The sequence below is a fragment of the Lynx canadensis genome, chromosome C1 (assembly GCF_007474595.2).
Source record: "Lynx canadensis isolate LIC74 chromosome C1, mLynCan4.pri.v2, whole genome shotgun sequence".
In the NCBI taxonomy this organism is placed as follows: domain Eukaryota; kingdom Metazoa; phylum Chordata; class Mammalia; order Carnivora; family Felidae; genus Lynx; species Lynx canadensis.
Genome location: NC_044310.1, coordinates 97,846,516 through 97,860,522, shown reverse-complemented (window position 1 = coordinate 97,860,522; position 14,007 = coordinate 97,846,516). Strand labels below are relative to the sequence as shown.

The 14,007-nt window shown below is 34.7% G+C and overlaps 1 protein-coding gene and 1 pseudogene across 1 annotated transcript in view; one reads left to right on the top strand and one right to left on the bottom strand.

The window, feature by feature from the left end:
* The window catches only part of SYCP1 (synaptonemal complex protein 1), a 121,891-nt gene that overhangs the window by 44,990 nt on the left and 62,894 nt on the right, over nt 1–14,007 (bottom strand). Inside the window, exons 20-23 of the mRNA XM_030327378.1 lie at nt 13,652–13,733; nt 10,593–10,655; nt 8,087–8,149; nt 7,862–7,924 (exon numbers count right to left, since the gene is read on the bottom strand). Coding sequence (XP_030183238.1) covers nt 7,862–7,924; nt 8,087–8,149; nt 10,593–10,655; nt 13,652–13,733 — 271 coding nt within the window. The remainder of the gene's footprint in view (nt 1–7,861; nt 7,925–8,086; nt 8,150–10,592; nt 10,656–13,651; nt 13,734–14,007) is intronic.
* Nucleotides 4,459–4,899, top strand: LOC115521892 (annotated as a pseudogene).

Sequence of the window (14,007 nt, the reverse complement as noted above, 5' to 3'; positions counted from 1 at the left end):
ATCTGCTGCTGTACAGCTGATCTTAGAACTAACTTATCCTACATAATGGAAACTTTATACAAATTGAGGAACTCTCCATTTCCCCCTACCCCTTGCCCATTCTAATCTCTGCTTCTGTGAATCTGACTCATGCCTCAAAAAAGTGGAATCATGCAGCATCTGTCCTTTTGTGACTGGCTTTTGTTGCTGAATTGGAATTGTTCTTTATATTATGAATACTACATCATTACCAAGTATATGACTGGCTAATATTCTCTCTATCCTGTAGGTTGCCTTTCACTCTTTTGACACTGCCCTTTGATACATTCAATAAAATTTCTACCAACATCCCAACTATCTTTTTGTCAGAAAATATAGAAGCTGATCCTAAAGTTTATATGGAATTATTAGGGACCCTGAATAGCCAAAACAATCTTGAAAAAGAATGATGTTGGAGGACACATACTCATTAATAATTTATAATAAAACTTATTACAAAGCTACAATAATTAAAACAGTGTGATATTGACATAAGATAACATACAGATCAAGGCAATAGAATTGGGAGTCCAGAAATAAGGCCATACAGCTATGGTCAATTTGTAATTTATTTTCAACAAGAGTAACATGACAATTCAATGGGGAAAGAATACTCTAACAAATGTTGCTGAGACAACTGCTATTCACATGGAAAGAAATAAATCTGGACACTTAACCTCGTATCATAAAAAAAAAAAACTCAAAACAGATTAAAGATTTAACTGTAATAGCTAAAACTATAAAACTCTTAGAAGAAAATAGGAGCTAACATTCATGGATCTGGCAGTGGATTCCTAGGTAGGATACTAAAAGCATAAGCAAATGAGAAAAATAGATTTCATGAAAGACATAGTCTTAAAGAGATTTTCTATAAAGAATTAATATCTCTGATTTCTATTATTTTCATATATTTTGTACAAAAAGGTACTGAGTTGTGTAGACATGATCCAAACACAGAAATTATCAAAAGAAAGAGAAACCTGAATTAGCATATCCACCCTCCAGAGTCACTTATTACTTTAGAGCTGAATTAGAAATGAAGAGTAGGTATATGGCAGGGACAGGAATTGGGGAAGGGAGGTATAAGTAATTTAACAATGAATCAGACCGTATACTGTACTCAAGAATCAACCAACTTTAAGATGGAATAGTATCAATATTGATAAATACTTCCGAGTGCCTCTCTTCATTGGTTTGCCCCTTCTGCCCCTCAAATGTAACAAATATCCTTAATATTCATTTTTCCTTGCTCTTCTTTATAGTTCTACTGTATATTTATCTACCAATATTTCAGAGTTGTTTTTGAACTTTATGTAAATGTATGTTTATTTTTCTTTCTTGCATTTTTTTTATTCATCAGTATATTTCAGATACTTATGTGTGTAAATACACTTCCTTCATTTTCACTGCTAAACGCTGTTCCATTGTATGAGTGTACTGTAGTGCTTGGTGATGAGAAAGAATGAAATCCAGTCATTTGCAACAACATGGACGGAACTGGAAGCCATTGTGCTAAGAAATATGTCAGAGAAAGACAGATACCATGTTTTCACTCATATGTGGAACTTGAGAAGCTTAACAGAAGACCATGGGGAAAGGGAAGGGGAAAAATAGTTTCAAACAGAGAGGGAGGCAAACCCATAAGAGACTCTTAAATACAGAGAACAAACTAAAGATTGATAAGGGGGATGGGAGAGAGGGGAAAATGGGAGATGGGCATTGAGGAGGGCACTTGTTGGATGAGCACTGGGTGTTGTATGTAAGTGATAAATCACAGGAATCTATCCCCAAAACCAAGAACACACTGTATACGTTGTATGTTAGCTACTTGACAATAAATTATATTTTTAAAAAAATGAGTGCAGGGGCGCCTGGGTGGCTCAGTCGGTTGAGTGTCCGACTTTGGCTCAGGTCATGATCTCACGGTCCATGAGTTCGAGCCCTGCGTCGGGCTCTGTGCTGACAGCTTGGAACCTAGAGCCTGCTTCGGATTCTGTGTCTCCCTCTCTCTCTGCCCCTCCTCCGCTCACACTCTGTCTCTCTCTCTCATAAATAAACATTAAAAAAAATTTTTTTTAAATAAAAAATAAAAAAAATGAGTGCAGAATTTTGTCAGATGCTTTTTCTGCAATCACTGAAATGATTATATTGTTCTCTTTTATTACTTGATACAGGAAATTACATTGATAGTTTCAAATTTTAAACTACCTTCTCAAGATAAACCTTCACTCGTTCAATGTAAGATAGTTTTCATTACAAGGTTAAATTTACTATTATATTAAGGATTTTATACATATATATTTTTTAATGTTATTTTTGAGGGAGAGAGACAGAGAACAAATGGGAAAGGCAGAGAGAGAGAGAGGGAGACACAGAATCCGAAGCAGGCTCCATGATCCAAACTGTCAACACAGAGCCTGACGCGGGGCTCAAACTCATGAACAGTGAGATCATGACCTGAGTCGAAGTCGGACGCTTAACCAACTGGGCCTCCCAGGCGCCCTTATACCTATATTTTTAAGGGATAGCGAAAAAATAAAAGATATTCTTGTAATGTCTTTGCCAGGATTTGGTATGAAAAAAAATTAGTTGGGAATTGTTCCCCTTCTATTTTTAGGAAGAGTTCATAGAAGGCTGATATTATTTAAAAAATTTTTTTGAATATACAGTTTTACATTACTTTCAGGTGTACAACAAAGTCATTCAGCGTCTCTATACATTATGCTACACACTCACCACAACTGTAGCTACCATTTGTCATCACACAATACTATTAACAATAGTATTACTATGTTCCTATGCTGTACGTTTAATTCCCACGACTTACTCATTCCATAACTAGGAAGCTGTATCTCCTACTCCCTAACACCCATTTTGCCCATCCCCCAAGACGGGTATTATTTCTTCCTGAAGCATTTGTTAGAATTCACCAGTGAGATCTTCCAGATCTGGATATTTCTCTAGGAAATTTTTCATGACGAATTCAGTATCGCTGATATATGGTTCTTAGATTTTCTGTTTCATCTTGTGTCCATTCTAGTAAATTAGGTTTTCCAAATTTTCCCATGTCATCTAAGTTTCAAATTTATTGGCATATAATTGTCCATGACATTCCCTTATTATCTTTCCAATATTTATAATATTTATATTAATGTCCTATTTCATTCTTACCTTTAGTGAGTTTTATTATTTTTGTGATCAATCCTACTAAGGGATTATCAATTTTAGTAATATTTTCAAAGAATCAACTTTTGACTTCATTGATTTTTTTCATTTTTTTTTCTCTTTGTCTCTCTTCCGTTTCTTTGATCTCTCTTCTTTACTATTTCCTTTTGTCTACTTTCTTTCGGTTTAATTTGCTCACCTTTTCTCAGTTTCTGAATAAAAACGTGAGTCCTTTCTTTTCTAAAACAAACATTGTTTATAAATTTCCTTCCAAAACCTGCCAAATGCATGCTACAAATTTTGACATGCTGTATTTCTATCATTATTCAGTTTAAAATCATTTCTAACTTTTCTTGTGGTTTCTTCTTTGGCCTATGACTTATTAGTGTGATATTTAATTTCTAAATATTCAGACTTCTCTAGGTATCTTAAGGTTACTTATTTCTAACTTAATTCTATTGTAGTTAGAGAATATACTTTGTAAAACTTCAATCTTTTTAAACATATGGAGACTTGTTTTATAGCCCAGCATATGGTCTTCCTTGGTAAACATTCTATGTGTCTACAAAATAATTCACAGCTTAACTATAGTGTTCTATAAATGCAAATTAAGTCAAGGTAGTAAATGGTGTTGTTCCGAATTTCTACATTCTTACCAATTTTTTACTAGTTGTATCAATTGCTAAAAGAGGTGTATTATATATAATTCATTTTAGTTTAAGTTTTTGCTTCATGTATCTTGAAGCTCTGTTATAAAATACAAACATACTCATGATTGTTACATCTTCCTGATACATTAATGCCTTTATCACTGTGAAATGCCCCTCTGGATCTCTGATAATACTTTTATCTTAATCTATTTTGTGTGTTATTAAAACAATCACTCCAGTTTTCCTATTCTTACTGTTTGCATGGTATACAATGTATCTTTTTCATCTTTATATTCAACTTCCTTGTATCTTTACATTAAATAAAGTATGTCTCTTATAGGTAGCATATGGTTTGGTCTCAATTTTTTATCCAGACTAACAATCTCTGCCTTTCTTTTTATTATTTAGTCCATTGATATTTAAGGTAATTATTGATATGCTTGATTCAGATGTATCATTTTGCTCTTTGCCTTCATGTCATCTCTTTTTTTGTTCTGCTCCTCTTTTGGATTTATCAAAATTTTTTAGTATTCCACTTTTTTGGCTTTTGGCTGGGAGGAGATAAAGGTGCAACTGTCTTTGGTGGTCCCAAATCCAGATTCATCCAACATCAACTGCTGTCACCATGCCAATGAAGTTTGATCCCAATGAGATGAAAGTTGTATACCTGATGGGCAATGGTAGAGAAGTTGGTGCCACATCTGTCCTAGCCCCGAAGATCAGCCCCCTACGTCTGTCTCCAAAAAAGGTTTGTGATGATATCACCAAGGCAACTGGTGATTGGAAGGGTCTGAGGATTACAGTGAAACTGACCATTCAGAACAGACAGGCCCAGATTGAAGTAGTACCTTCTGCCTCTGACCTGATTATCAAAGCCATCAAGAAACTGCCAAGAGACAGAAAGCAGCAGAAAAATATTAAGCACAGTGGAAATATCACTTTTGATGAGATTGGCAACAAAGTCAGACAGATGTGGCACCAATCTTTGCTAGAGAACTCTCTGGAACCATTAAAGAGATCTTGGGGACTGACTGCCCAATCTGTGGGCTGCAATGTTGATGGCTGACACTCTCATGACATCAATAGTGAGCAGTGGGGCTAAGCTGGTGAAGAACTGTAAATAAAAATATTTCAATAAAGGATCATTTGACAACCAATGGAAAAATTTTTTTCTTCATTCCATTTTTCTATTGGCTTTTCACTGTTTCTTTCCATTATTTTATAGTGACTGCTCTAGAGAGAATATGTATCACTAACTTATAGTCTACACAAGGACTTAATAGTGTACTACTTCATGTATCATGTAAAAATCCTACAACAAAATAGTTGTATTTACCTTCCTGCCCTTTGAGCCATGGCTGTCATATATCTTATGCACTGTGCATAGAATTTTTTTATAGAAGCTGAATACACATTTTAAAAATTAAAAAAAAGAAAAATATATAGCCTTTTGTATTCATTTACATATTTACTGTTTCTAGTACTTTTCATTCCTTCCATTGATTCAAGTTTTCATCTGATGTCATTTTCCTTCAGACAGAAAAAAATTCCTTCAGCAGGTCTTTAACGATTAGTACAACTCTCAATGTCCTTATTTTTGCTGCATACAGAATTCTGGCTTGATGGTTTATTTCTGGCACCACTTTACAGATGTCATTCCTTTGTCATCCAGCCTTCACTGTCCTAATGCAAGGTCAGCCCTTATTTGTGTCATTGTTTCCCCATATGCAATATGATGTTCTTCTCTGGCTGCTTTTAAGTTTCTATCTTGGGTTTTAGCACTTTGACTAAGATACACCTGCCTAGGTATCATTTTCTGTTTATCTTCCTCTGGATTTGATAAAAGCCACAGATCTACAAGCTTCTGTTTTTCATTAAATGTGGGAAATTTTTCAGAAATCCTTCAAATAACCTTCCTTTGACCTATTCTCTCTCTAACCTCTTCTTAGGGTCTCCAACTACACACTTAAAACCACTTGATATTGTCCTGCAGGCCACTGAAGTACCATTCCTTTTTTGATTTTCTTCTCCATCTTTCTTCTGTGCTTCTCTGATCATTTCTATTGATCCAGCTTCAAGTTCACTGACACTCTCTTCATCCATTTTCAATCTACTACTAGGACACTTGAAGTTTAAGATATTTTACTTTTCAGTTTTAGAATCTCCATGTGATTCTTTTTTAAAGTTTCCATTTATTCATGGAGATTCCCCATTTGTTATTTCATTATAATCATACTCTCCATCTTTGAACACAATTAAAATAGCTACATAAATGATCTTATCTGCTAATTACATCATCTAGGTCATCTTAGAGTGATTTCCTATTGACTTATTTTTATACTGCTAATGGTTATCTGTGTCATCTTCAGTTTAGGGCTACTATAAGTAATGCTGCTATGAAGATTTTGTACATTTCTCTTGATTCTACCTACAGAAGGCTGATTTATAGGATATATGTATCAGTTACTTTTCTACATAATTCCAGCAGTTTGAGACTTCTTTTCATTTTTAACACAATGTTTATATATTTTTAATCTCAAATAGTATTACAGGAAGGTGTAATATTTTTGCTTTCCTAGAAAAGGGCCATGTCTCAAACACCGAGAACCATTGTTTTCCATTCAAGACTCAAAAACTATTTGAGTACTGTCAGTTGTTGTTCAAAGACTTGGGCATATGATAACAAATTAGAGCTCTGACATCATGAGCTGACATTCCCTAAGTTCAATTTGTTTCTGCAAAATCAATGGTTCGCAAACTTCTTGGGCAGCCAGATAATCATATGTAGAGCTTCTATAAAATGTAGATTCCATGCAAATTGGTGCAGCCACTCTGGAAAACAGTGTGGAGGTTCCTCAGAAAATTAAAAATAGACCTACCCTATGACCCAGCAATAGCACTTCTAGGAATTTACCCAAGGGATACAGGAGTACTGATGCATAGGGGCACTTGTACCCCAATGTTTATAGCAGCACCCTCAACAATAGTCAAATTACGGAAAGAGCCTAAATGTCCATCAACTGATGAATGGATAAAGAAATTGTGGTTTATATACACAATGGAGTACTACATGGCAATGAGAAAGAATGAAATATGGCCCTTTGTAGCAACATGGATGGAACTGGAGAGTGTGATGCTAAGTGAAATAAGCCATACAGAGAAAGACAGATACCATATGTTTTCACTCTTATGTGGATCCTGAGAAACTTAACAGAAACCCATGGAGGAGGGGAAGGAAAAAAAAAAAAAAAAAAAAGAGGTTAGAGTGGGAGAGAGCCAAAGCATAAGAGACTGCTAAAAACTGAGAACAAACTGAGGGTTGATGGGGGGTGGGAGGGAGGGGAGGGTGGGTGATGGGTATTGAGGAGGGCACCTTTTGGGATGAGCACTGGGTATTGTATGGAAACCAATTTGACAATAAATTTCATATATTGAAAAAAAATAAAAAAATAAAGTTAAATTAAAAAAAATAAAATGTAGATTCCAAGGCTCCACCCCAAAATCTACTCAATCTCAATTGTGGAGGTATGGGTAAGGAATATGAATACACACATATACCACACACGTTCATGTATTTTTTTTAAATTTTTTTTTTTCAACGTTTATTTATTTTTGGGACAGAGAGAGACAGAGCATGAATGGGGGAGGGGCAGAGAGAGAGGGAGACACAGAACCGGAAACAGGCTCCTGGCTCTGAGCCATCAGCCCAGAGCCCGACGCGGGGCTCGAACTCACGGACCGCGAGATCGTGACCTGGCTGAAGTCGGACGCTTAACCGACTGCGCCACCCAGGCGCCCCCTTTTTTTTTTTTTTTTTAATTTTTTTTTTTTTTTTTACGTTCATGTATTTTAAGCTGCTTATATTATTTTAATTCAGCTAAATCACAGACAAGTACTCTATTACAACTAAAAGGATTCCTGTAATCTCAAAAGATAATTTCTGAAAATAACTGCTACAATATGAAGAGTTTAAAATTCCTAAGTTCTCATCTACTTACTAGTATTTTAAAAACAAAGAGTCCAAATACCTTTATCTCATAAATATTCAGTTGCTTGCTTTCTGCTGTACCCTTTTTTTTTAAGGCTTTATTCTGTAAAAAATTAAAAATACAGAATTACATTCAGTGATTCAATTTTGCACTGCCACTGACTTAGACTGAAATTACCAAAGGAAAGAAAAGCATTATTCTCTAAAAGTATAGTGAAAAAAATAGTTTTCCTTTAATAGTTTGATTTTGAGAATCAGTACATACCTCTTGCTGGAGTTCTTCAATACACTTGCTTTTATTTTCAACTTGTTTCCTTAAATTGTTACACTAAAAATTACGAGAAATTATAATTATTTTATTCAATATTCCAGTCAAAATAAGTAATTTTAAACAAAAATATTGCATAAGGTAACAAAGAGGTCATTTCAAAAATCATGTGGTTAAGTAATTCCATTAATGTCAAAAATTATGTGATCAAGTATAAATTGTAATGAAGAAAATGTGCCTCTTGGTAAATTCTATACAGAAGGCTGAATTATATTAATTGGATTTTCAAAAGCTACAGCCAGAGATAAGATTAACTGTAATTTGTTCCCCATTATTACTCATTATTCCCCATTTCATTATTCCCCACTCATTATTCCCCATTTCTCATTTCTGAGTCTCTTTTACTTGTTATATTTGGGGAAGGGAAATAATGTGATACTCTATGTTCTAGCTACATTCTAATTCCTCTTATCTAAACCACTTTTTTTTTTTATCTCACTTTAAGAGACTATTTCATCTGAGTACACAGGCATGATTGGACCAGGAGGCATTAGGGTAAGAAATATTTGGAGCACCATAAAAGTAGCACAGATTTCTAACCAGTCCTAACACATTACAACTTTGTAAACTGTCCTAATTTCCATCAAAATAGAAACTCCAAGGGGGGGGGGAGGACTAACCTCTCTTAGCACAAACTATTCTGTTAAATATTTTTACTGCAAAACCCACGTGCAGTCACAGTTAGCTATTATTCTAAAGCTGAGTAATACACGGCACTGTTGTTTAAAGTAACTTATTTATCTCATTTTTAATATCCCCCACCCCCAAACCATCTACTTCGCGGAAGAAAAGTTAAAGAAAAGTGATTTTCACAGCAATTTTACTGGTATAAACATATTAGCAGGTACAACTATTTGTGTATACAATTTTTCCTTACTTCCAATTTTGACAGAAAAGCCAGCTAGATACTCTGAACAACCTTCCTGATAATTTAAAAGTAAATGGCTACAAAACAGGTAATCTGCTTACTTGAAATTATAATTTAAAGTGATAATAGTAGGTTTGGGGGTAGCACCAAAACCAGCTAAGGATGTATGTTGAAACTACCTAGGGTAAGGGAGATAGATAAAACTTAGAGCTCACTAAAGGTAAAGAATTCAATAACACAACCCGCATAAAGCCATAAACTCAAAAGACTACCTACCCTATGAAAATGTAAACAAGAAATAAATCTGCCACACAGAAGGGTACTGTAAGAAAACTTGTCTGTCTTGATGCAAACACTTAAGTGAAAGGTATCAAAATCTTCCCTGAAATTTGTAGACATGAGGTGGCCTTATATGAGTTTATAGGCTGAATTCATGCTATCTCTATTATTTGGAAAAACTTAAAAATGGAGAATTTAATTTAAAATGGTTCCTGGTGAATAATGCTCCCAAGAAAATCTTTTGGGGAAGATCCCAACTTCAATACAAACCTCAAAGAAATCCCATAGATGAAATTCCAAAGAATCATTAAAAAACACAAAAGAATCAGCAGAAAGAAAAGCAGAATCAGACCTGAAAAGACTTCAAATACCGGTATTCCTAAAAAAAACCTTCTTTATTATTGGCATTACTACCATCCAAAAATTATATACCTTACTAAAATGATAGTGGCATCAAAACTATCAACTTTGAAGTCATTTTGACTGCCCCATCTCACTCTCCCTTCTTTCTGAATAAGCTAATGAAAATTAAAATAACAAGTTTTCATTCCTTTTAAGTTTAAATAATCTCCAAATTTAGGGCTAATGAAGATAAATATATTTGGTAGGATGTCCAAAAATTCTTGAAAAGTATTTAAACTATCAAAGTTTTTGAAATCACAGTTCAATTTTAAATAAAATAATTCATGTGCATAGAAACAAAGAATTTTATTCACCAGAATTCTAGGTAGAAGAAAACAGTGTTGCTTATTAGAGGTCAGAACTTCAGAGAGTGAACTATACTTTTCCAGAGGACTACTCAACTATAAAGAAGGTCAAGTTTAGGACAAGTGTGTGGTGAGGGATAGAGAAAGGAAGAGTGAATTGGGATGGACAGCCAGGCAGTAAAAACACTTCATAACTTCACATAAAAAGACGAGAAAATTTTCTGTAGCTCCCTTGATTATAAGAATGAGAGCAAAGTCTAACAATAATGTTTAAAAGCATCTTGCCGCTCTAAAGATATCTGCAACAAATACAGCTGCTGAGAGTGTGAAATCTGGGGAAAGGGAAGAGATAACTAAAGAGGAGTTTAATGAAACTTTGCTGTTTGAAGCACTGTACAAAACTCCTGAACTAATGGCCTCTTCAAAGAAACCTGCAGTAAAAATCCAAACTTATTCCTTAAAGCCTTCAGTGGAGAATTGAGATCTCTTTCTACAAGACAGTGTAAAGACTCCTCCTAAAGAATCTAGTCATACATATATTGTTACAAAGTCTCTTTTCTCAAAAACATTTTTTGCGATTTGATAATACCTTGTTCTCTAATATCTTCATTTGTTTATCTTTTTTTAAAACTTCACATTCAATGCTGCGAGCCTAAAAAACATTATATGACATCAGATTAAAAATGCTAACAATTTTCTTCTATGAGAATCTTATAGAAATGGAATTATAAAACTTAGTCTTATATTTCTACAAAAATATCCATTCTCCCAGTTTATTTCAGTATTCTTTTTTTTTAAAAAAAGAAACTGTCTTTAATGTTCATCATTCTTATCTTGGCCCAATAATCACTTTATATTTTATTAACTTCCCAGTTTACCCTGAAATTTTAAAAAAAAGTTTATTTATTTATTTTGAGGAAGAGAGAGTGCATGTGTGTGCGTATGCACACATACAAGTGGGAAAGGGGCAGACAGAGAGGGAGAAAGAATCCCAAGCAGGCTCTGCGCCATCAGCACCAACGCAAGCCTCAATCTCACAAACAATGAATGAGATCATGACCCGAGCGGAAATGGAGAGTCAGACACTTAACCAACTGAGCCACCCAGGTACCCGCTACCCTGGATTTTTAACAGTTGTCTTGCATACAAATGTTTATAATTTTTTAAATATGTCTTTCACAAACATTTGTTAGATCTGAACCTTGTAACAACCCAATGATAAAGACAGGTCAGGTATTATCATCTCCATTTTAGAGATGAGAAAATAGGCTCAGATAAAGCATGCATGAAACAATATAAATGTCTAAACTAAGGTAGCAGATTGGGGGGGAAAGTGTAATGACTATCAATGCCAGGCAAATATCTGAGAACAAACTGGATTCTTTCTGAGAAGCTGTTTCAATAGGTAAATAGAAATCCAACCATGGAAAAAGCTTAAATATGCTAACAACTCGTTTTGCATTTTGGGTTTTTTCCTTTAACTCATCACTAATATCTTGTACATTGATAACATAAATTTAAATTCTTGGTAGAGAATTTTTATTTTAAACACTAAATTCATGTTTTACCACATCACAAACAAAAGGACTGGGGTCTTGAGCAGCCTCCGATGCAAATTTTAAAGCAGTAAATTACATAGCAAGTCTTTAGGATAAGATTAAATTGTTTTTTTCTGGTTGAACGTAGTAAATATGAAACTGAAAGTAAAAAATACGTTTTTGGAAGAAAAAATATGGGAGAGTCTAAAGAATGGTAGAAGTCCAGCACTACCACTACTACTTCTTATTCATGACATTCAGAGTCTCAATTTCTTTTTTTTTTTTTAAGTTTATTTATTTATTGGGGTGAGGGGGCAGGGAGAGATGAACAAAGAGGCAGACAATCCCAAGCAGGCTCTGTGCTGCCAGCCAGAGCCTGATGCAGGGCTCAGTCTCACAACTGTGAGATCATGACCTGAGCCGAAGTCAAGAATCAGACGCATAACCAGACTGAGCCACCCAGGTGCTCTCAGAGGCTTGATTTCTTAATTCATAAAAAGAGGACAAAAGTAAGTTCCAGTTAACTAAGATAACATATATAGAGAACTAGAATGTTCCTGGTACACTGTAAGCCCTTCAAAATATTAGCTCATCTCATCCTTAGTTGAGATGGTCTGACAACTTTCTAAAAGTAAACATGACATTCCTCAGGTCAAAACTCTCAATAACCTCAAATTCCTAAATATAGTTTATGAGACTATACATAATCTGCCTTCATCTCTCCCAACTTTCATTTTCCCTATCCTCATCTCTCCACTCTCATCTTTCCCTACTCTCTACACTATTACCACAATCTTGAACTCTACCTTTCAACCAAGATGAATTTTCATAATTGTTTAAATACAAAAGACTCTCTCATGGTCTGTATACAGTGTGTATACTTGTAAATTATAACACTCTTTTCCCTGATATATTTATGTTCACCTCTCTGACTTCCACTAATTCCTATTAACCTAAGGTTTCAAACTGAATGTCACTTCTTCCAGGAAACGTATCCTGATTAGATGCCCCGTACAGGCTCCAACAGCATCTGGCCACCATTCTTTCCTGAGAAAACTCTGTTAGTGTAAATTGCATGATAATCCTGCTAAATCCATGTTGTTTGATCGAAGCTAATCTGTCTCCAGGAGTAGTGGGTAAGTACCTCAGGCTTTGCCAAATTACTCTACCCCTTACCCACAATAATTAATTCAGGAATAAGTAAGTAAACTAAACTAGGCCAAAGTTCTTTCCAAGATTTTTTTTCCAGAGCTTTCAGGACACTTTTTTAAAGCCTTCCAACTGACTCCAGCACCTTTCATATCTCCTCATTCCATTTTTAAAGATTAAAAATATCACTTCCCTAATAACAAATCTTAATTGGGGGCACCTGGGTGACTCAGTCAGCTAAGCATCTGACTTCCGCTCAGGTCATGATCTAGTGATTCGTGAGTTCGAGCCCCACCTTGGGCTCTGTGCTGACAGCTCAGAGCCTGGAGCCTGCTTCAGATTCTGTGCCCCCCACCCCCAACTCTCACTCTCTGCCCCTTCCCCCCATGCTCTCACTTGCTCTCTCTCTCTCTCAAAAACATATAAGCATTAAAAAAAAAAAAAAAAAAAAAAACAGAAAAAAAAAACACTTTAATTGGATCACACATTATCCACCAGAACAAATGAAGTCCAAGCTTGATACCCAGAACAGTGCCTAGAACATGGTGGAATCACATACTTTGTACTATTCCACTTTTGTGATATTCTTCCCAGAAAACCTTCTTCCTATCTCTATATATTGACATCATACCCACCAAAGCACAACACAAACTTACCAATTTTATTGGTATGTTATTTACTGACAAATTTTTTCTTGAGCCTCTTTAGCCTAAAAATGTATATCAACATTAAATGTTGAGGATTTATGAAAGAAATTTAGAATTATACCACTATTTCTTTTACTCATAAATCCTGTAAGCAAAATAACTCAGCTTTGCCTGTATTTTTAAGGTCAGCAGCCTACAATAGTCCCTATATCACTATTTATACACTAGAATATTTCACTTTATTTTTTTTTACACACGTGGTGATTTTATGATTTGAAATTCTATTCTACAATTTATTATTAAATATAACATACATTTTCTTCACTCTTGTCCAATTTACATTTAACTTCATCTCCTTTCTGCTTTAGTTCTTCTCGCACAGATTCCAGTTCATTCCTTAAAGGAAATGGAAGAGTGATATAGTAATAAACTTTATATTTTTTGTTCTATTCATTTTCTGGGATTTCTAAAATGCTTGACTATATTTTTTTGTTGGTTTAGATTTTCATTTTGTTTGGTAATCATTCATGCATTAATGTCAACATATATACCTCCTCTCCTACATTTAAATGAATTTATACATTTAACTTGAAACTATCTAGATCCTTTTTCCACTAAAAAAACCTCTAGAGGGGCGCCTGGGTGGCGCAGTCGGTTAAGCGTCCAACTT